We start from the raw sequence: 24600 nt of genomic DNA on the forward strand, positions 1-24600 counted from the left end.
TAAACTTATATAAAAATTTTTAAAAGCATCACCCTTCTTTACCTCCCTTGACAAAGAGAATAAAATTGTAAAACGGATCATTTTGGTAAAAATTAGAATTATTCAGAACTGGGAATTTTTTTTTTTTTTTTGCAGTGCTGAGGATTGAACCCAGGGCCTTGTGCTTGCTATATTCCCAGCCCTAGAACTGGGAGTTCTGAAAGTTGAATTGATTATTCAGTCTTGTGTCTCTTACTAAAACACTGAATCATAATGTAGATTATTTGAGGAAAAAGCAAACTAGAAAGAAAAAATTCTGTGTGAATGTTTCTTAGGCTGAAATTATTTTTATACCAAATTAAAAGAAATAGCACAAAACTAAAAGTTATACTTGTGGCATCTGTTCTCTTTAAGGACAAAGTAGGCAGAAAGGAAGCTGACAAACTGTGAAATTGCCCTATTATTTCAGTGTCCAATACCATTTATTTATCTAATAGAAGATAATGCATAAAAAAAATTGGGAATGAGGTCTTTGTATAAATGGAATGGGTACAATTACAGTTTTACATAACTTTCATTTTGGAGAATCATCTAGTAGTACCTTTTTTGAAAGGGAACCTTCTCAAATAAGAATGTTAGATTTATATGTTAATTAGAGATATTTTGCATTTGGAAGTAGGATTAGGTAGCCTGTTAAGCTCCTGTTTCTGTAGTAGATAAGAATTTTTGTTTTCTCATACTTCACCAACTTTCTGTAGAAAATAGAAGGGAAGTGGTGAAAGTCAAGTCAAATATAATTTATGAAGTGTATTCTGTGCCTGAAACAATAGGAAAGTGGAAAAGTGTATCTCCGTGGGTTCATATTAATATATAAAAGTTTCTGTGTTAATAAGGAGGAGAAAGCTAAGAGGAGGAAAGGTTGTTTTCAAGTTCTATGTTTGTTTTCAGTTTGGCATGAATGTGCCTAGGTAATTATCTTTTACTAATCCTACACACAAATCTATATATTTTTGTTTTCACCAAATTTATAAACAAGAAATAGCATTAAAATGTAATCTTGTAAATGTCTTCAGAAGAAAGGTGGAATATTGGAGAATTAAATATTTGGAAGATCATGAGTTCAAAATTAGTTTGCTATGTGATATGCTGTAGGAAATATTTGTAAATCATATCTCAATACCCTCATGTAAATAAACAATTTGAAGTCTGTTAAATGTTCATCAAGTTTTCAGCCTATGGATTTAACTATTTGTGCTTATTTTTTTCTCAAGATGTTTAAAAGTAAAGTGTCTGAGATTACTCATGATAGATTTGTTTTTGTTGCAGAAATAATATCCCAGCTAATTTTACCAGAAGTGGAAATATATTAAGCCATCAAAAAGACACTCATCAGGCAACTTTTCTTTTCAGAAGAAGGTATTAAAAAGCCTTGATGGTGTTTTCTTTTACCCAAAGAGAATTCTCTACTCTTAATCATAGGCATGGCTCTTGGTTGAGGCAGGGATTACATTTGGGATTTGGGGAACAGCTTTAGGTTAGTTCTTTATTACATTTCTTCTTTCCTTGCCCTTAGTAGCAACTTCTTTATTACATTTCTTCTTTCCTTGCCCTTAGTAGCAATTTCTTATGATTTGTTATTTAGTAATAAATTTGTATTTGCCACTTTTCTAATATAATAACCCCCAACAGACAGATATTGCCTGTATAGCACAGACCCCTCTCCTGTACTCACACATATGCCACACTGGGTTATAAAGTTTTATAGTGCATGGTAGCTGCTTGGATCCAAATTCTTTGGGTTCTACTGCTCTTTTTTTTTTCTGTTTAGGTTCAGGACCAGTTGAACACAGAACAACTGCTAGATGATGCAGTAGCAAAGAGAACTTGTCAGTAAGTTTCAGTTTGTTTTTCAAGATGTCATTTTAAAATTCACAGAACACCAGCTACTCCATTTACCATGTGCCCCTGTCTGAAAGAAATTAAATGAGACCCAGAATGAAATTAAGTCCAAAATAAATTCTATTTTATTTTCATTCTTTTCCCTCAAACAGTTTTCAGTTTTCATATGTCATTGATGTAATAGTTTTACCAGGTAAATTAGCATATTTATTTTTCATTGCCTATTATTTTATTTTAATAAAACAGTTTTTTCTTCTCCCCCCCATTTAACTGCTTTTATATGAATAGAAGAAAATCTAGTAGACCTTTATATAAATTCATAAAACTTTGAAAACAATAGAACATTTTTCCTTCACCGTAATCGTTTTTCCCTGTATGCAAAAATCTGTTTCTGTCTGTTACACTCCCCAAATGTGAGTTGTAATACTCTTAATTATCAGGTTTTGAGATTAAACTGTTAACAGTTATGGCTACTTTTTGGAAAACGACATAAAATGTGGACATGGTCCACATTTAGTAGGGCATGATTTTTAGCAGAGTACAGGAAAGAAAACTATTTGAACCTAATGCTGGCAGCATTCTTTATTAGTACAGAAGGTATGACAAATGGAAACCATATAAAAAGAGTTAATTTTCTTATTTGCTACTGCAATGAACTATTTTAACATAATAATTACATAACTTCTATTTGTTTTGACCTTTGAGATTTAATTTGTAGACAAAGAATAGAAATATAATAAAATATAAAAATAATTTTAGCATGTATATATTAAAAAAATCTTTTAAAGATAATATTTTAAAGAATGTAACCTCCTACTAAATAAGCAGTAACAATAATTATGTCTGTCTACCTACTTTTGCCATCTTTCAGTCTCAGTGAAGATGTTTTTCCTCTCAGTAGCTAAGCCACCAAGGACCTGCCCTCCATCCTATAACCTCCTAGGTGCTTGGGCCACACAGTCTTATCCTGGCTCTGCTGCACCTGCCATCTCTCCCTGTGCTGTCTCATCCTCAGCAAAACAAAGGCATGTTCACAAATCTTGGCATTTAAAACAAACTCACTTGGACTTTTCTCATCTGAAGTTTTGGAAAGAAGAGACCATACCTACTCTTTGTGCTTCATTGTCAGTGTGTCTGCCTTTTCAACATGTTGTTAACTACCCTTTCCAACTGGGCCCTTTTAGTCCTGCTGAATGACTTCTGGGATGCTGTACACTGTTAATCTGCCTCCCTCAAATGAGTCCCTCTGTTTCTGAGGCACCATTCTCTGGACTTTTCCCTTGTACTTCTGGCCATTCTTCCCCTGACTCTGTATTCCCCCAATTTGCTGTACCCAGGCAATTGCACTTAACTTCCAAAAATACCTTTTCAAATACCTCTTTGTACTTCAGGTAAGTGCTGGACATCACACAGACCGTTGACACCTCAGTGCACAACTGGTCTCAATATCGCCTACATAGGAAGACCAAGTGGCTGGCACGCCATCAGCCCCTGGACTCATCTGGGGCTCTGCTCCTTCTCTGGGCTCCCATGTCTGGAAACTGCAAGTCCTATGGATTCCACCTCCTTAATACTCTTGGAGCTGTTCCTCTCTGTCACTTGGGCATTGTAGGCTGAATTATTTTTGCATCAGCTTTATAACTACTTTGTCTTCACCACACTTCATTCTGGCAACACTGCTGTCGAGTGACCTTTCTAAGTTACAAAACACTCTCCTGCTTCAGCGTGGCTAAAAATCTTCACTGCCTGGGCCATCTCTGGTCCCGGTAAAAAATTTTTAAAAGTTACTGTTATTACAGAATGAAACAGTACAACCTATGATACAACAAGCTCCACTCCTCTTCTGGAAAAAAAAAAAAAATCTCACACAGACATCTGATTCTGTTATAAGCAAGACAATTTCCTACCTTGGAGGGGACTGGTGCAGAGGCTAAGAGCTTAGGATGATGGCCTCTGAGATCCCATGTGACCATGAAGCAGCTTGAAGTACAAGTTGTCATGGATTCATGGTATTCTGGGAGGCTGCTGTTTTCACACCAGCAAAGGAAATACTTCCATTGTTGAATGTAACTTGCACCAAACATTCAGTAAAAGTTGACTGGCTTACCCTTGGCTTGTGATCACCGCAGTCAGACCTAAGGCATTGTGAAGCAGCTTCCCCCCTCCCCCCTTTTCAGGAAAGGAGTAACATTTGCTTTTCATTTTTATTTATTTTATTACTTAAAATAGATTTGTAGTATGCACAGATTTGCATATCTCTGAGCTTTGGTATAAATGATTGACTCTGAGAGGAGACTATGAAAGAGTTCAAAAGAGGGTAATGTTGGCAATTCTGAAGTGCAAACAGCTCCAATTTATTCTTCTTCCTCTCAAGAGATTCAGGTTATTAAACCGTCACTGAATTTCCAGAGGATTCTTACATTAAGAGTTGGCTCACTGGGCATGGTGGCACATGCCTGTAATCCTAGCAACTAAGAGGCTGAAGGAGGAGGATCACAAGTTTGAGGCTAGTGTGGGTAATTTATTGAGAGCTTGTCTCAAAATAAAAAGACTGGGGATGTCGCTTAGTGTTTCAGTGCCCCTGGGTTCAATCCCCAGTTCCCCCTGCACCCCCTCAAAAAAAATATATGATGGCTCCCTCCACCTGTTAGCTTACTATGTGATCACTGATAGGGATTTTGAAATTTTTTAAAGCTTTTCTTCAGATTTCCTTGTGAAATAAAGGACTTTATTCCTAGCTAAACCCCTAATCCCATACTGGAAATAGTACCCCAGGGGCACTGTACCACTAAGCTATAACCCCAGCCCTTTTTATTCATTATTTTGAGACAGATCTCACTATGTTGTTGAGGCAGGCCTGAATTTGCACTCCTCCTTCAGCCTCTAGAGTCACCACTGTGCATGGGAATTCCTATCTTTTAAGTTCGCATCTCAGGGGTCCAAGGCAGGAGGATCACAAGTTCAAGACCAGCTTCAACTGTCTTAGTGAGACCCTGTCTCAAAAAATAAAAAGGTCTGGGGATGTGGCTCCGTGGTTAAGTACCCCTAGGTTCAATCCCCACCCCTTCCCCCGCAAAAAAGTGTTTACATTCCTGAGAACAGCAATGTGAGCACCCAGAGGAATGCTGAAGGCTTACCTAAGCTTACCTAGGTGTATGGTAAGTGGAGAGAAGGCTGGCTCAGCTTGCATTCCTAGTAAGAAAATAAAAGTTGATAAGTGCCTATATACTTTGTAGGAGGTTTTTAGTTTTAGTAATGAGTATAGCCATTTTACCTGTATATGCTAGTTCAAGGTTAGGGAAAAAGATGAAAAATGTTTCTTTCTAGAAAAAAAAATTGTTTAGTAATTAATGATATCATTTATATTATAACTCAAAATGTTGATTATTTGGAAAGGAACAATACTCAGGTATATAATTTCTGGTATAGAAGTTGAGTATCCCTTGTCCAAAATACTGGGAACTAAAATATTACAGATTTCTGTTATTTTCAGATTTCAGGATACTTGCATTACCTATAATATCTTGGGAATGAGATCCATGTCTAAAAGTTTATGTTTCATGTACACCTTACACATATAACCCGAAGGCAATTTTTTGCATGTCTATACACTATGTGTGTGTGTGTGTGTGTGTGTGTGTGGTGTGTGTGTGTGTGTGTGTGTGTGTGTGTGTATTTATACTGGGAATTGAACTCAGGGGTTTTACCAATTGAGCTACATACCCAGTCCTTTTAAAATATTTTATTTCCAGACAAGGTCTTGCTGAATTACTGAGGCTGGCTTCCAACTTGTAAACCTCCTGTTTCTGCCTACTGAGTTCCTGGGATTATAGACATGTGCCACCCTGCCTGGTTCATACAATATTTCTAATGCATCTGCATTGACTGTGAAATATCACATGAGAGCAAGTGTGGAATTCCCCTGGTAGCGTCATGTCACATATTTTAGAGCATTTGGGACTTCAAATTAGGGTTGCTTAACCTGTATTTCTGTCTTCTCTTTTTTCCCCTTTTTTGGGGGGGCGCGGATACTGGGACTTGAACTCAGGGGCACTTTACCACTGAGCCACATCCCCAGCCCTTTTCGTATTTTTTATTTTGAGACAGGGTCTCATTACATTGCTTAGCGCCTCACTAAGTTACTGAAGCTGGCTTTGAACTTGTTATTCTCCTTCCTCAGCCTTTGTCATATTACCTTATCTCTGTCTATCCTAGTTTGTGCTCTGTAGCATGTGAAACATTTCCTAGTTGTGCTGCCTTTTTTATTTAATAGTCAAAATAGAGTTGAGAATGCCTTGCATGCCTGTCCTTCATTCTTAACTCTGTAATTATATACAGTATCAAATGTATTGCAAAAAAATGTCTTTCTTAATTACTTCATTTCGTCTTTTCCTATATTTAAAAATAGAAGTTAACTGCTTTCAAATTCTACTTGATTTGGGCTATAACATGAAGGAATAAATAACAACAAATCTGATCTGATTGCTTTGCTATATCGTCATTAAATCTTTGAGTTCTTTTGAAACTAGAAGACATCTTACATTCAATATTCCTTAAATGTTAGGATCCTTTACTATTGGCTGCTAGTAACTTTGTTGGACACTTTTGTTTTTCAATAAACTAAAAACAACCTTAAGCATTTGAGTTCTTACTAGAGACATTGTCACTATTTTGTTCACACTCTTGTGACATGAGAATTGTTTAAATGTTTGACCTTTTTTTTCCTCTGTAGATCTATTGGGGCATGTCCCAAGACAATGATTGTGTCATTGAAAACTAAGGCTGGGCCATGGGGGCGGTGGGTTTTGGGTAGGGTTCAGTGGTTGATGCTGACCTTGCATGACCTTAGTGCTTAGGGAGCACTAAGTTCCATCCCCAACACCACAGGAGGAAAGTGTGTGTGTGTGTGTGTGTGTGTGTGTGTGTATGTATAATCACTTTTATATAATTTGCATTGTTAGTATAGCAAATACTTTTCTATTTTCTTTCACCCATGCATGTTTTGCTACTGATATATTCCATGTATCCTTCTCTGACCTGTTTCTGGATTTTTTTATGACATCTCAGTTCTTCAAGATATTACTCATCTGAATATTTGAGGACTCTTTTTTAGAAAGGGAGTAGAGTTTATTGGTAAGTGTGTGATTAAGGAGGGGGCAATAAAAACCCTCAGGAGTGCAGGGCCCAACACTTGTCCAGGGAACCTCATGATTAGGGATATATTGATCCCACAGCCATCTGGTGTGAACTGCTTCCCTGCCACCATGTCTTTAAATTTATCCTCATTATGCTTAGTAAAGCTCTACTTGAGATGTAGATTTTCTCGCTCTCAGGTAACTTCAACCTGACCCACGTACGGCCTCCTTGTATGCTTGTTCAGCAGCTTGGTGCAGATGGACATAATGACTTGGCCAATGTGAATACTGGCCACTTTGCCCTGGGGCTTTCCAAAGGCACCTATACTCCTGTTTGGAGCCTAGATTGGGAATAGCAGTAGATCAGCGACATGGATCAGAGCTCTGGAAAGGGCCATCTCCAGGGTCTCTTAGGGTAAATCAAAAAAGCAACCACTCTGTACACTTCTAGGAGGCTGTTATTTGTAGCCAGTGCACACTGGGCCCCATGAGTAGAGGTGTTCGATTATTCTGGCTGCACATTTTTCCATCAACAAGCACTGCAAGATATGGAACTTTATTAAAGCTTAATTTTGCTTGGTTTCATCATATAACCACGTTTGCAGTTAAGAATGCTAAATAAAAATGAGGTATGTAATTAAAATTTTGCTGCCAATGGGAAAAGCAGTGATACTTTTAGTAACAGCACTAGTCTCATAGTGTGTACATTGAAAAGTGTTACCATAAATTGGTGGGGTTTTATTTCTTTGTTTTATTTGTTTTGGGTGATAATACAAAGGCCTACATTATAGGGACCTTTTTTTAATGTTAAATGAGGTAATTTCCCATATTTAGTACAGTACCTAGCACATAGTAGGGATTTGAGAAATGTGATTTTCTATTTCTCTCCTTCCTCCCCCACCCACCCTCAATGCTGGAATATCAAATCCCAGAGTCCTGCAGCCTTGTATATTCTAGTTAAGAGTTCTGCCACTGAGCTACACCCCTGCCATTTTTTAAACACTGTGTCCTTGGACAACACTTTATGATAAATGCAGGAGCTAATGGAGAATAAACAACTGAGGTTGCTGCACGGAGCTGTTTGTCCTTTCCCCACCTCTCATCTGTTTAAAATAAAAAAAGGTATTCATACTCTGTCTTATGAAATGATGTTGCACTGGGTGCAGTGGCACACACCCAGTGGCTAGGAGGCTGAGTCAGGAGAATCTCAAGTTCAAAGCCAGCTTCAGCAACTTAGGAATATTCTGTTTCAAAAATAAAAAGACCTGGGGATGAATTTCAGGGGTAACCCAAGTATTCAATCCCTGGTACCCCGCCCCCCCCCCCAGAGAGAGAGAGAGAGAGAGAGAGAGAGAGGAGATATGACTAAGTAACAGGTATAGAAGAGTTACCTTAACCAATGGGACTTGACTGGGAATGTAACTCAGTGTTAAAGTGTACATAGCATGTGCAAGGGCCTGGGTTCAAACCCCAGCAACACACATGCACACACACAAAATAAAACGTAATTCACATATAGGAAAGTCCAGTGTGGCTTGGGTTGTAGCTCAGTGGTATAGTGCTTGCCTAGTATGTGTGAGGCATTGGGTTCCATCCTCAGTACCATATAAAAAATAAGTAAATAAAATAAAGGTACTGTGTCTGTCTACAACTAAAAAAAAAAAAAATTGAAAAAAAATGTGGTAGTGTAGGGTTGTCCTGTAGTCCAGCAGTGCCACCAGCAACATGGGCTCTGTTGATACTTAGCATGTAGTCTTATATCCTTCTGCCTGTTGCCATACCTCCAGTCTCAAGTTCAGATGTCAGGCAGGAGAAATCAAGGATGTGCAAGAGACAAAAGAAAAGCAAGAAGGAGTAGTACTTATGTCAAAAAGGTAGAAACTTTTCCAGAAACAGTTAATTCTATCCCACTAGACAGAATTTTCACCTAGCACCTCACTGCTATAAGACATTCTGAGGAAAAGTGTTTTTAAAAGCTGAGTAGAGGGCTGGGGTTGTGGCTCAGTGGTAGAGTGCTTGCCTAGCATGTGTGAGGCACTGGGTTCGATTTTTAGCACCACATATAAACAAATGAATAAAGTAAAGGTATATCAACATCTAAGAAAATTAACAACAACAAAAAAAGCTGAGTAGGGCTGGTTTGCTAGCTCAGTGGTTTTCTAGCTCATGCTTGCCTAGCATGTCTGAGGCACTGGGCTCGATTCTCAGCACCTCATAAATAAAGGTCTGTCAGTAACTAAGTAAATATATTTATATGCACACACATATAAAAACTGGGTACAGCTGGGTGCTCTGGTGTACATATGTATCCCAGCTACCCAGGAGACAGGCAGGAGGATTGCAAGTTCAAGGCCATCTTGGGCAACATGAAAAGACTCTCAAAAAAAAAAAAAAATTAAAAACTAAACATAGAATTACTTTTTAAAAAGAAGTTGTTAGTAAGGAAAGGAAATGGAAATAATGAATAGCAGTGCCCATCATTGCTTGCTTGTGAAAGATGTTTAATTTCAATTTTTTATAGTTCTTCTCTAACATTTCATAGCACACCTTCTTCCACATCTTTTTTCTCCCCTGATACTTACACATGGTTGATAGGGATTGTTATGCTCACTCTTTGGTATGAGGAAAAGGGAAGGAGAGGTTAAACAACTTGCTCAGTATTTCTAAGACAGCATTTTGACTTATCCACTATCCTCAGCCTCTCTGAGTTAACTGGAAAGAACTTTTCAACTCTCTAGGACTCATCTCGGTTGTATAGCTGATTTTGAAGGAATGTAATTGTTTTCTTAGCCTCTGAAGCCGTACATGCAACTTGAATAGAGTTAAAGGGTCGCACATTTAGTGGGAGGAGACCGAAACAGGACACAGGAGACCTTGAGCAAGTCCATCATTGCAGCTTCTGGCCCCTGAGATCCCTCTAGGGGGCGCTGGTACCATTGATACTCTTTTGGCAGAGGGAGCCTATCAGAGGTGAAAAACCCAGAGCTTGCATTGCCCCCACTACACTCAGATTTACACCACCATTCTGCAAGAACTTAAATGTACCTTCTGACTGTCCAGAAGCCTGGGGCCCCTTTGCATCTTGAGTCAAATTCAGAATCAGCAGGCCACATTTTTTCATGGGTAGCAAACAGGTCTAGTACACTAACTTCCCAGTGTTCCAGAAAGCTTATACTGTTGTAATCTTCTATTTTTATTTTTAATTTTTTTTGGTACTGGGTATTGAAAACCAGGGGTGCTTAACCACTGAGCCACATCCCAGGCCCTTTTTTATTTTTTATTTTGCGACATTGTCTTGCTAAGTTACTTAGGGCTTTGTCAAGTTGCTGAGGCTAGCTTTGAATTTGTGATTCTCCTGCCTCAACCTCCCATGCTGCTGGGATTACAGGTGTGGGCCACTGTGCCTGGCTGATGTAATCATTTATACTATTTAATTTTTTTTTTAATGGGAGCCTGGGGTGTAAATCTCAGTGGTATAACATTTGGCTAGGGTACACAAGGTCCTGTATTCACCATCATGAAAAACAAATAAATGTCTAAGTACTTAAGTAATACAGAAATACATTCTCATATTTTAAATTTCAACAACTCAGATAAAGTTGTTTTTCCCAACCCAAAGTCTATCCAGGAGGGGAACCAATACTGGTTCCTATTTTTTCGACCATTCCCTTCTGGATATTGATCCCTTGTGTATTATATAGGCCAAGCAGCTTTTTGTTTGTTTGTTTGTACTGGGCATTGAACCCCGGTTGCTCTTATCATTGAGCTTCATCTTCAGACCTTTTTATTTTTATTTTTATTTATTTTTTTATTTTGAGACAATGTCTTATTAAGTCTCCACGGCTGACTTCAAACTTACAATCCTCTTTGGCCAACCTCTTGAGTCACTGGGTGTACAGGTGTGTACCACCACACCCAGACTGAGCATACTAAGAAAATCTATTTTTAAAATATTTTTAGTCATAAATGGACACGATACCTTTATTTTAATTATTTATTTTTACATGTTGCTGAGGAGCAAACCCACTGCCTAACATGTGCCAGGCAAGTGCTCCACCACTGAGCCACAACCCCAGCACTGAAAATTTTGTTTCCCTTTGTTCTATTCATTTTGTATGGCAAATACTCTACTATTGAGCTACACACAATCCCAAATTGCTTCATTTAAAATTTTCTTTTCAACAAGTGCAACAATTTAAACTAGCACATCCATTAAGTTTCCAATTCAAAATCAAAATCTTGAATCCTTTCAGAATCAAGACAAAGCGAGTGTGCTTACTATCACCACTTAAATTTGAAATTGAAAATCAAAGACATAAGAATTGGAAAACAAGAAAACACTCATTATTCTCAGGTAAGATGAGAACACAGGGACATATGATATATTATTAGAATTATTAAGAAATTTAGCAAGTTTACTGGATACAAAACAATGTGCCAAGTCAATTACATCATTAAATGCTGACAACAAAAAAATATAATCTTAAAAATCTACACTTGAGCAAAAATATAAATTACCTATACACAAGTGACAAAAAAGTATGATGCTTTATGGAGAACATTGAAGATTTTATTGAAAGATTTTGATTTTAAATTGGAAACTTAATGGATGGGCTAGTTTAAATTGTTGTACTTGTTGAAAAGAAAATTTTAAGTGAAGCAATTTGGGTTGGGGGTGTAGCTCAGTAGTAGAGTACTTGCCCAGCATGTGCTGCCAAGGATTTTTATTTAACTCAGATTTACAAAATACTGAAGTCAGAATGTAGTGTCCCTAGAAGCTGTAGCAGAACTTCCTAGAAGCCATAAAGTGATTCGTGTACTAATCGAGCCCCTTTTGATAGCAGTATTGGTTTGTGTATCTCATTCTGTCAGTGTGGAATGTACCCACCCATTTGCTGCTCTCAGTTGTTTGTGGAGATCTGCTTGCTACTGAGACACATTTCTTATTAGCTTCTAATCAGACCACCAATCAAAAACCTTGATTAAATTCTAGAAGCCTCTTCTCACTTGTTTATGGAGCCCCTGAGATCTCCTTTTGCTAAAGAGATGTGAGAGAATAGTTAGGACAGAAAAACAGTCCCAGGCCTTTTCCTCTAGCATATGGGTGTTGAAATTGTGTCCCAGTTCTACAAGCAGGAGACCTATTTGAACTAGGAGTCTCTTCTTGTGAACATCCCTTGGGGACTTAGACACCACCACCACTCCTCTTTTGTTGCCAATTTCATTAACCTGTTAATCTAGATTCCAGTGCAGCTTTGTTTATCCTTCAGAGAATGGATATTTTGTGTGGTACTGGAAGTTGAATTTTGGAGTATGAAAAGTAATTAAGGTAAGGAGGACCTTAACAGCACTGGCTCTAAACCAGCAGAAAATTGGGCAATTAATTATTAGTAGTAGTACTAGTACTAGTAGTAGTGGATTCTGAGGATTGCACAGGGGCAGCTAACCACTGAGGCACATCCCGGCCTTTTTTTTTTTCCTTTTAAGTCAGGGTCTCACTAAGTTGCTTAGGGCCTCAGCTAAGTTGCTGAGGCTGGCTTTGAACTCAGAATCTTCCTGCCACAGGCTTCCAAGCTGCTGGGATTACAGGAGTGCACCACAATGCCCAGCTACTGGGCAATGATTTTGGAAGAAGCGATAGTCTTGACAGATATTGCCTGCTTCCTAAGATATCTTAGGTAGGATTTTGGAGTCCATTAGTGTTAAAAAAATGGTGGGGCCTGGTGGTGTGACTTACTAGTGTTAGAGTAGTTGCCTAGCATGTGTGATACCCTGAGTTCAATCCCCAGAATGACAAAATAAATTAATTATTTAAATAAATAAAAACCTTTGCATTTAAGCTGGGCATCATGGTGCACACCTGTAATCCCAGGGACTTGAGCCTGAGGCAGGAGAATTGGCAGTTTCAAAGCCAGCCTCAGCAATTTAGTCAGACCCTGAGCAACTTAGCAAGACCCTGTCTGAAAATAAAAATAACAAAGGACTGGATGTAGCTTAGTGGTTAAGCACCCCTGGGTTAAATCCCCAATTCAAGACCCATCATTGTGCTTCTTAGAGGAAGATTAAAAAAAAAAAAAAAAGAATCAAAGACATGAGTGGACACTATACCTCCTCTCCATCTTGTTTAGGATAATTCTTTTGCAAATTTGAGTATTTCCCATGCAGATGAACTTTAGTATATAACTTACAACCTCATTACTAAATGTAAGGAGAGCAAGTGTCTGACCAAATTCTATCACACACCTAAAAGAGAGTTTCACAAACACTGAAGTGAAAGTTTTCCTCCAGCCTGTTCTGTAGCTCACTACAATCTGGGGCTCTTGGTCCTGTGAAGTGCTCTGCCTGCAACCTTACCTGAAAAGTTCACTTGCAGAGAAGGATACATTTCAGAGGCCAAGATTCTGTTACCCTTCAAGATGCTATCATGTAACCAGACATCTTCCTGACTAGTGACTAGATCCAGTACACTGGATCATGAAGGGATTGAGGGATTGATGAAGTGCATTCTTTTTTTTTTTTTTTTTGTGATGCTAGGGATCAAACCCTGGGCCTTGTGCTTGCAAGGCAAGCACTCTATCGACTGAGCTATCTCCCTAGCCCTGAAGTGCATTCTTAAGGGTTCAAGTTGCAGGCCACACTAGATTCTGACACCCTGTTCACACAAAAGTCTGCAGCATCTCTCAAATTACATTAACCAATCCAGATAACGTGCAACAGCTGAGTGCAGTGGCACATGGCTGTAATCCCAGGGTTCAGGAGACGGAGGCAGAAGGATCTTGAGTTCAAAACCAGCCTCAGCAATTTAGTGGGCCCTAAGGAACTCACTGAGAACCTGTCTGTCTCTAAATAAAATATAAAAATAGGGCCAGGTTCAGTGGCGAAGTGCCCCTGAATTCAAGAACCTGTACAAAAAAATAGTGTAGACAGAGCTCATCTACCCTTCAGATAACTTCAACCAGTGTTAGCATCTTCCTAATCATTGAATTTATTAAAACAAAAAAATGGTACAAGAAGTAACTATAGACTTTGTTCAAATTTCCCCAGATTGTCCATTAATGTCCTGTCTCTGTTTCAGGATCCAATCCAGATGCCACATTGTATTTAATATTATTGAATCTTTAAGAAAGAGAAACTGATAGTCTCTTCCTTCTGAATCCCAAACATTTGGCATTGTGATACCATCAGGTCTCTGAGAGGTGTTCAAGATATTCGCATTAATTTTCTGGGGTTTCCACATAATGTGCCTCTCCTAGTCACACTGGCTAGGTAGATCTGAGAAGTAGTGCCATCATGTCCATGCATGAGAACTCTTGGGGAGATGGGCTCCAGGGCTGAGAGCTGAGTGCTGGGCAGAGACTGGGCAGGGTTTGGGCAAGCAGTTGTTTGCTTTTGGGTTTGTGGTGCCTGCAACCAAGAGACAACTTGGGAGGCAACATCTCAGGGAAGTGGGATGTTGGGATGTTGGAACCAACTAGAAAATGCAAGATTGGGTCACCAGCCCTAAATGGATAAAGCAAAGAGAGGATATTCAAGTACAGAGGAAGGAAAAATTGTTCAAAAACGTTTGGAGCCCAGCATGGTGGTGAGTACTGTAATCCCAGCTATGTAGGAGGCCAAGGCAGGAAGACTGAAAGTTCAAAGCCAGTCTGGGCAATTAATTGAGACCCTGTCTCAAAAAAACAAACCAGTAAAAAGTTTAGAGCAAAATGACTTCCAAGGTGATGAGGAAAAGTGCTTCACACAATTCAGGAACCAGATAGTAGGTAATAAAAGCTTATAAGTTAATTCCTGGGGCCAAAGGTGATAGATGGGCTAGAAAGGAGCACACCAGAGGAGGACTAGATGATCTTCATAGCCTGAGTTGTGACTCTGAGATGTGAAGGACTTTGAGAGTGACACCTGATTATATATTCACTATGAGGTCTGTTGGTCTGCTCTTAGCCTTAAGTTCTGATGTGTGTGAAAGAAGAATATTCTACCATTCTATAAAAGAAATAAACAACAAGCAAGGTTTCTGTTATTTAACACAGACCAGAAGAAGGGATGGGAATCACCTCATTTCAGTGGCGATTAATTAGTGTATACTTAAGTTTAATGCAGAATTGTATACAATATTTGTGCAGCAAAAACAAAAGACAGGTTGCACATAAAAATTTCAGTTCACCTAACATGCACAAGGCATGGGTTCGGTCCCTAGCACTGCAAAAACAAACAAACAAAAAAAAACTATTAAAAAACTAAAAAGTTAAATTCAGGCATTGGGAAGTAGTTTCATGGTAGAGCACTTGCCTAGCATGTGTGAGGCCTACAGTTTTATCCTCAGAACTAAAAAAAAAAAAAAAGTTCAATTATCTTATTTTCAAACTACTTTTTTTTGTTTTTTTTTTTTTTTTTTTGCATGGCAAGTTTATAAAGTTCTCACCAAACAACAATTTTCTAACTTCCTTTCTTTTTTTCTTAGTATTGGGGATTAAATCCAATGGCACTATTCCATTGGGTTACATCACCAGATCTTTTTATTTATCTTTTTAAATTCTTAGGCAATGTCTCACTAAGTTCTGAGGCTGTTCTCAAACTTTCAGTCCCCCTGCCTCAGTCTTCTGGGTAGCAAGGATTACAGGTATGTGCCTCTGCACCTGGCTCTAAATGAAATTTCTACCACCCAGAGACTACTTATTGTGTTCCATTCAAGCTCATTAGCACTCTCCAGAGAACAACTTGGCACTGTAGCAGGTGGTCACTGTGGACCACTTCTGGCTTGCCTGTATTCTCTAGTGAGTTACTTAGTCACTCAGCTGGTTGTTCTTGCAAACCAACTGCAAATTACAAGAATTAGGAGAGAAGGGAAAGAGATGCAGTCAGTGCTTTAAGTCAGACTTGAGTCTTGCCTACTCTTATAGCTATTGTGGGAGGATTGCTTGTGCCCAGGAGTCAGCCTCGACAGCATAGACCCTGTCACAAAATAATAATAATAATAGTAGTAGTAGTAGTAATAATAATAAGAGTAATAATAATAATAATAAAAGCTCCAGATGCCTATACCCTACTTCAGAAGGCTCAAGTGCTATGTGGGCATTTATATTATTGATTTACTTATTTCACTTGTGGGGATGGAACTCAGGGCTTCATCAATGCCTTGGCAAGCACCCTGCAACTAAGCTGTATCCCCAACTCTGAATTTTTTTAAAAAGTTCACAAAGGCTGGGGTTGTAGCTCAGTGATAGGATATTTGCCTGGCATGCAAAAGGCCCTGGGTTCCATCCCTAGCAACACACACACACACACACACACACACACACACACACACAGCTTCTCCGGTGATGCTCATGGCTTGAAAACAGATATAGATGAAGTTTCACATTTTAGTTTATAAACAGGCTCAGCAAGATATCCAGTGGTTTGCTACCTTAATTTTTTTTCTCTTTTTCTTTCTATAACAAATAACAATACTTGAATCAAAAATTCTACTTCAGTTTTTGGTATTTTTGCTTGTTTGTTTTTGTTTTTTTAGACAGTCTCACTATTTTTCCACCCTGGCCTCAAACTAGGTCCTCCTGCCTCAGCCTCCCAAATCTCCAGTATTTGGGTTTTATTGTGCCTTGAGCCCAGAAGGGAAAAAAGTTCTCTGTGGAATTCTGTTTTTGTAGTTTCTTAACCAGTTAAACTCCTTAATACTTTTTTTGATGAAAGTAGTAAAAATTACATTGAAATTTTTTACCAAATGTTGCTTAGGTTTCTTGGTTGACAGAATTACATAAAATTATACTTTTATGCAGAGCTTTCAAAAACCATGGAAAAATTCTGATAAAGAGTATTTTGCATTAAACATGGTGGTGCACCTCTGCAATCCCAACAATTCTGGAGGCTGAGACAGGAACAGAGAGGCAGGAGGACAGAGAGAGAAGTTAGAGGACAGCCTGGACAACTTAGACTCTGTCTCAAAAGTAAATAAATAAATAGGGCTGGCATTGTAGCTCAGTGTTAGAGCAACCCTTGGTTCAATCTCTAGTACCAATTTATTTTTCATATTCTGGCTTATCATAAAGACTCTGTATATGGACTTTTTCCCCTCTCTCTCCCCTCTCCTAGTATGCATGATCACCTTCTGTGTAGTATTAGCCTAGCATCCTGTGGAACTCAGTTTGAGAAAAACTCTCTGGCTCTGCTATCTGATGGACTTATGAATATTTGTTAACTACAGCTGAAACTGTATGTTCAACAATATGTGTCCACTTGGATTTCTTAAGAGACACCTCACATTCAAATTGTCACAAAAGCTGAGGGCATAGCCGGTGTAACCTTGCCTTAGTCTTTCTCCATTTATGTTCCATATAAATCATATCACTATCTACCCATTGTCAGGGCTCTTAACCCGCAACCAGAGGCTTTCCTGAAGATGTTTCGTTCAGGAAATGTGTCCTGAAAAGATCTCAAAATCATTTACTTTGCCACATTCTCCCAACTTTTCCAAGCAGCTGTCTCCCTTAATCCAAGCAACTGTCACACCGTGCCTACATTTACCTGTAACAGCCTCCTAACAGGTTGCCTTGTGGCCTTCTCTTAAGCCGTCCTGCATACTGCAGTTAGAGTGATCTTTTCAAGAATACAGACCAGATCTTGTACTCCCTTTTCAGTGACTTCATACCACCCTCATGTTAAATACCATCATTTTTATTTTCTACCTTTTTAGCTCCTCTTTTAAGACATACTGAAGTTTGTTCAGTTCCTTGGAATACTGTATTCCCTCTCTGGGATAATTGTTTGTTGATTCTTTTTGCCTCTCACTTTTTGTCTTAACTGAAAAATAATTTATTTGGAGAAGTCGTCCCTGACCCATTTACTAGACATTTCCATAATGTGATATCGATTGCAGTTAGACAAAAAGGAGTCAGATCAAAAGCGACTGAACAAAGCTTAATTGGGATGGGCTCCTGGGAGAGGTTCACGATTCTGCTAGTGTGAAGGTTGCAGAAGCCAGCATGGTTGCCTGGGTGGCGCTTTTGTAGTTCGGGATAGGCAGGGGAAGGCTTAAGGGTTTAGAGTCCTCCTGGGATTCGCTGGAGACCCTGCTGAGACCCCTGTCCCTCTGGGATTGGCTGGGTGGTCCCGCTGACTGACAGGCGAGTGCAAGGCGCCATTGGGTCTATCTGCCAAGGTCCGACTGATTGTGCTTTAATACACAGATTGCCTGATGCCCTGCCCCCATCCAGCCACCTTGGAATGCCCTAACACATAACTCCCTAAATTTTATCTTTTTTTGTGTGCATCACATTTGTTAATATTTGTTGGCAATGACTCTCCTACTAGCCTACAAATTCTTTGAAAGCTCAGTGCCTTCGTGTTAGCTGAAATTTATTGAATTAAAATGTTAATTGATGTTTGTATTCTTTACAGTTTTAGCATTATTGGTAAAAACAACCACCCAAAGCATGTTTGATTAGTTTAACTTTTAAAGGCAGAGTGAGGTAATTTTTTATGATTTCATGAGAATATTTAAGAACTTAATTATATGCTTTCCTCCTACTCATTCAGAGTTCGTTGTCGAATCAAAATTATGCAGCTTTTTTGTTTGTGCGTGATAGTCTTTTGTTGTTGTTTAGCGGGGATTGAATCCAGAGTCTTGGCAAATACTAGGCAAGTCTTTTTCACTGTATTCCCAATCATATTACCTGTAAGTATTAGTATTAGTAGTGGCTCTGGGGATTGAACCCCAGTAGATTTACCACTGAGCTGTAGCACCAGGTCTTTTTATTTATTTATTTTTTAGATTATTTTATTTTATTTTTATTGTCATGAACCCAAGAGTACTTAACGACTGCGCCACATCCCCAGTCCTTTTTATTTTTTATTTTGAGACAGGGTCTTTCTAGGTTGCTTACAGCCTTTCTGAGTTGCTGAGGCTGGCTTTGAACCTGCTGCCTCACCCTCCTTAGCCACTGGAATTACAGGCATGAGCCACCACTCCTAGCTTATTTTGTACTTTGAGACAGGTTCTCACTAAATTGCTGAGGTTGGCATGTACTTGCAATCTTCCTACTGCAACCTCCTTAGTCACTGGAATTAGAGCCATGCACTATTATGATCTACTTTTTAAACTGAACTGTCTTGAACTAGTGTTTACTGGATGTTTGACAGATGCAGAATTGCTTTTTACCTTCAGTTTATTATTTATTATCCCCTCTAGTTTAGAATATCTTGTGGTACCCTTGTGAATTCACTACAAAACCCTAGGTTGCAGTTGGGGAACTGTGGCCTTAAGCTTTTAATAATTTGGTGCATTTTGGTGTATATTCTTTTAGACATTTACCTCTATTCAAACCTTAAGTTAATAATTTCCCCTTTTAACAAAATGGTTCATATATATTACTTAGCAACTTGACTTTTTTCTCCCACAATAATGGGAAGAGCACCCTTGGGTACTCTATCAACTGAACTACATCTTCAGCTCTTATTTTTTTTTTTTTTTAAACAGGATCTTGCTAAATTACTAAGGGTCTCATTAAATTGCTGAGGCTGGCCTTGACCTTGGGATTGTCCTGTCTTAGTTTCCTGAGCACCTAGAATTGCAGGAGGGTGCCACCACACCTGACTGCCCTTTGTATTTTTTTGAGACAAGGTCTTGCTTAATTGTCCAAGACTGTTTTTTTTTTTTTTGACAATATGTCATGTTAAAGATGGTGGAGTGGTTGGACATATATATGTAATTCTGTGCCAGCCTGAAAATGCCATTAAAAGAGTAGAGGAGTTTTTTTTTTGTTTGTTTGTTTTTTGTTTTTTTGCCTCAGAATGAGAAATAACAAGAGAAGAAAGGATAACAAAATTCTAGAAGCTGGAAAGCAGAAAAAACTAGTAGTAACAACTTTTTTTTTTTTTTAATTGTAAACAAATGGGATACATGTTTCTTTGTTTGCACATGGTGTAAAGGCATACCATTTGTGTAATCATAAATTTACATAGGGTAATGTTGTTTGATTCATTCTTATTTTTTCCCTTTCCCCCACCCCTCCCACCCCTCTTTTCCCTCTATACAGTCTAGTAGTAACTTCTTAGTAGCCTTGAGAAAGTTGAATCCTAAGCAGACATTGGAGAGTCAGAAAATCTTTCTCCTCCTCCCCCCATACCTGGGATTGAATCCAGAGGTGCTTAACCACTGAGCCACATCCCCAGGGCCTATTTTATTTTGAGACGGGGTTTTGCCAAGTTGCTGACAGCCTCAGCCTCCCCAACTAGTGGGATTACAGGTGTCTGTCACTGCCCCCTGCCAGAAAGCCTTTTAAATTTTAGGATTAGTCATATGATGTGCTAACAAAGCACATCATGTTTTTTTTTATTTTTATTTTTTTTAATTTTTGAGATAGGGTCTCACTATGCTACCCAGGCTGGTCTCAAGCTTCTGGGCTCAAGCCATCCTCCCCTGTCTCCCAAATGCTGAACTACAGGTATGTGCCACCACACCCAGTACCCCTATCCAAGGTGTTACTGGGGGTTGAACCCAGAGCCTTCTGTATGCAGACCATCTCTCTATACCCCCGGTCCTCATGTACTGTGGAGGTGGAAGTAGAACAAAAAAATATAAGGAGTTACATGAAGATCTTTATAGAAAAATATTTCCAGATCTGATCTTTTTTCCTCTCCCAGTACATGTTAATAGGACTAACACATGAATTATCTGAAGTGGATGATTATTATTTGGAGTGACAGATACCATGCATAGTTGTGAGGCACAGTGCTTTATAAAGGAACAAAGTGCAAATTTATAAGCTAAAGGTGGGAAACTCTAGCCTTCTTTCTGGAGTTAATTCCTAGACTCTTGCCCTTTTTATGTTTTAAATTTCAAAATGTTTTGATAGTGGGGATTGAACTCAGGGGTGCTTTACCTTTGAGCTTCATCCTCCATCTTTTTTTTTTTTTTTCCTTTTTTTATTTTGGAGACAGGAGCTCACTAAAATGCTTTAGGACCTTGCTAAGTTATCCAGGCTCACCTCAGACTTGGGATCCTCCTGCCTCAGCCAACTGAGTCGCTGGCAGTATTGGTGTACATTATCATACCTGGCTCCTTCTGTACTTTTTATTTATTTATTGGTGCCAGGTATTGAACCCAGGGACACTCAACCACTAAGCTATGTCACCTTTTTTAATATTTTATGTAGAGAAAGGGTTTCGCTGAGTTGCTTAGTGCCTCACTAAGTTGCTGAGGTTGGCTTTGAACTTGTGATCCTCCCGCCTCAGCCTCCTGAGCTTCTGGGATTACAGGTGTGCACCTTCATGCCCAGCCTCATTTGGATATTTGATCTACTGGTTTGATCCAGTATTTTATTGTTACTTTGGTTTGTTGTCTTTTGGTACTTTCTGGGAGATTTCCTCTATTGTAAATGTTTGTTTAAAAAAAAATGGGACTTTGAAATAACTTCAGACTTTCAAAAACAGTTGCAAAGCAGGTAATTTTGGCACATGTCTGTAATTCCAGCAACTCAGGATGTTGAGGTAGGAGAGCCTCAAGTCTGAGACCAGCCTTGGTAATTTATTGAGACCTTATCTCAACAAAAGAAACAAAAAGGACTAGGGGACTGGGGATGTAGCTCAGTGGTAGAGTGCTTGCCTAGCATGTATAGGCCCTGGGTTCAGTCCCAGCATTTCCAAAAAAAAAAAAGGAAGACTGGGGATGTAGTTTGGTGATAGAGCACCCCTGGATTCGGTCCTTAATTCCTCAAATATGTGTGTATAAAATTTACAAAACAATATAAAATTTTCAAATGTACCTCACCTGTTTTCTATAGTATTATGTAATTGACACATAATCAAAACTATGAAATTGTCTTTAGAATAATACTGTTAATTGGTCTGCAAGTCTTGTTCAAATTTTGTCTGTTGTCCCATTATTTTCCATTTCTAGATTAGGATTCAATCTAGGATTACATATTTTATTGCCATGTAACCTTAGTCTTTTTTTCATAACTTTATTGTGTTAAAATTGAAGTACAATAAAATGCACATATTTCGGGTGTACAATTTGATCAGTTTTGACATGTATGTAACCAATACAATCAATATAAAAAGCATTTCCATTACTTTTTTAAATTTGAAATTATGTGAACTGTTTCCTGTGTGATTTATTACATTAAAATCAATCACCTTGAGATATATAAAACCTCACTTCCACATGTAAACTACTTCAAAATTAAATGGCACACTTATAAATGTCTCACAGGTCAAGGAAGAAAGCACAAGAAAAGTAGATAAAAAGTGCTTTAAACTAAGTGATAATAAATGCTTAAAATAACAGAATCTCTGGGATGAAACAGTACTTGGATGAACATTTATAAAGTACTTGTATCGGAAAGAAGCTAGATTAACATTATTTTCATAGTAGGTAGTAGGAAGGACAAAATAAGAATAGCATAAATATATCAAATGGAGAAGAAATAATACAGCTAAAAGTTGATTAAAATCAAACAAGTCTAATCAAGAAAAAAGCAAGAACACAAAAATTAATATCAATGGAAAAGTAACTATCAAAATAACCCTACAGATGCTAAAAATATACTAAGGTAATATTACAGTTGCATGCCAATATATACTATAGTTTACATAATATGGTCTATATTAGCAAAGGATACATGTACTGCTGAGAAGAAAGTGTTTTCAGTCATTGATGGATGAAATATTCTATATATGTCTGCAAAGTCTAAATTATCAATTGTATTTTTTAGTTCTATAAGTTTCTTTATTTAGTTTTTGTTTAGAGAATTTATCCAGTGGTGACAGAGGCATATTAAAGTCACCCAGTATTATTGTGTCGTGGTCTATTAGATTTTTAAAGTTAGAAGGGTTTGTACGATGTATGTAGATGCCCCATTGTTTGGAGCCTAATATTTACAATTATGTCTTATTGATGTATAATTCCCTTAAGCAGTATGAAATGTCCTTCTGTCCCTTCTGATTAACTTTGGCTTGAGATCCACTTTATCTGATGTGAGCATAGAAACCCCTACTTGTTTATGAGATCCATGTGAATGGTATGTGTTTTGCCTATCCTGTTAGCAGAAGAAAAGAGAGAATCAAGGCAAACAGAGGAAAAAATATACATGGAACAAAATATATATTTTCACTCTTCCTTTAATTTTTTTACTTCTGTCTTCTGTCTTCCTCTCTTTTTATTTTAGTTTGAAAGAGGGTCTCATTGAATTGCCTAGGCTGGCCTTGAACTTGCCATCCTCTTGCCTCAGCCTACCACATTGCTGGGATTATAGCCTGTGCCATCATGCTGGGCTAAATCTTTGTTCTTTTACAGCTTCACTCATCATGTGCATGAGTCATAGTTTATTCAAGCACTTTCCTGTGTACATATATTTATGTTTCCAGTATTTTGCTATTAGAAACAATGTTGCAGTGAATAGTTCTGTACATATGTATTTGCATTGTTACAGGTGTGTCTTCAGGGTAAATTCCCTAAAGTTAGGATGCTGCATGTAAAGGTAAATACTTTAGTAGTTTTATTAAGTATTACCAAATTCTCCTCTAAAAGTATTGTATCAGTTTGTAATCCTACCAGCAAAGTGTGAAGAAAAGTGTTTTCTCCCAGTTGCAGAATGTCTCTCTCTCTCTCTCTCTCTCTCTCTCTCTCTCTCTCTCTGACTTGATTTTTTTTTTTTTTTAATCCTGGTATAGAAACTGGGGTTTCATGCATATAGACAAGCATTCTACCACTGAGCTACATGGCCAGAACTTTGCCAATTATTTTACGAGTGTACTCTTTTTTTGCCTTTTTTATTTGGTTACCAGGAATTGAACCCAGGGGCACTTGACCACTAAGCTCATCCCCAGCCCTTATTTATTTATTTATTTTTTTGGGTGCTGGGGATTGAACCCAGGGCCTTGTACTTAAAAGGCAAGCACTCTACCCACTGAACTATCTCCCCAGCCCCTTATTTTTTATTTTGAGACAAGTCCTCACTAAGTTGCTTAGGGCCACACTAAGTTGCTGAGGCTAGCTTTGAACTTGCAGTCCTCCTGTCTCCAAATCACTGGCATTATATGTGTGTGCCACCATGCCCGACCTTATGAGTGAAGTTGAACATCTTTTCTTATGTTTAAGAGCCATTTAGAAAATTTTACTTGTGAATTTTCTTCTTACGTCTTTCTTTCATCTTTCCACCAGGCCATCAACCTTTTTGTGCTTTATTCCTCAATTTAAGAGCTCTTTATTCATTAGGAATATTATAGCTCTAAATCTATGATGTATATCACAAGTATTTTCTTTAGGTTTATCAATTATCTTTTGATTCTGTTTGGCTTTCTTTCCTTGTTGTGTGATACTGGGGATTGAAACCAGTAACCACAGATAATATCTCCAACTTTTTTTTCTGTTAGTTTTAAAATTTTTGATTAATCTATATATAGTTTTTGTTTTTTTTTTTTGCTTGTTTTAGTCTGGTTTACATTCCTAGAAGTCTGGTGATTCTTGATTTTTTACATCATTTTTAATAATAACCACTAAGCCTATGCACAGTGGTGCACACCTCTAAGAAGGAGGATCCCAAGTTCAAAGTCAGACTCAGCAATTAAGAAGCCCTAAGCAATTTAGCAA

At 38.2% G+C, this 24600-nt stretch overlaps 1 protein-coding gene and 1 pseudogene across 11 annotated transcripts in view; one reads left to right on the forward strand and one right to left on the reverse strand.

Annotated features, from left to right (window-relative positions):
- LOC306671068 (biogenesis of lysosome-related organelles complex 1 subunit 6-like) overlaps positions 1-24600 on the reverse strand; it is a 343174-nt pseudogene that overhangs the window by 214161 nt on the left and 104413 nt on the right. The gene's annotated exons all lie outside the window — the stretch shown is intronic.
- The window catches only part of LOC306671078 (UAP56-interacting factor-like), a 65901-nt gene that overhangs the window by 38413 nt on the left and 2888 nt on the right, over positions 1-24600 (forward strand). The window contains exons 3-5 of one of the 10 annotated variants that reach the window (XR_013766570.1): positions 1306-1395; positions 1808-1869; positions 3270-4861. The exons of 1 other annotated variant lie outside the window; for it this stretch is intronic. Coding sequence is in view for 4 of the 9 variants with exons in the window: in XM_079156296.1 (XP_079012422.1) it covers positions 1306-1349 (44 nt within the window). In the remaining 5 variants the exon portion in view is untranslated. Of the gene's footprint in view, positions 1-1305; positions 1396-1807; positions 2365-3269; positions 4862-24600 lie in introns of those variants that run through there. 8 more of the 10 variants (XR_013766571.1, XR_013766572.1, XR_013766573.1 and 5 more) reach the window with 8 other exon arrangements.

The sequence above is a fragment of the Sciurus vulgaris genome (assembly GCF_902686455.1).
Source record: "Sciurus vulgaris genome assembly, chromosome: 10".
NCBI lineage: Eukaryota > Metazoa > Chordata > Mammalia > Rodentia > Sciuridae > Sciurus > Sciurus vulgaris.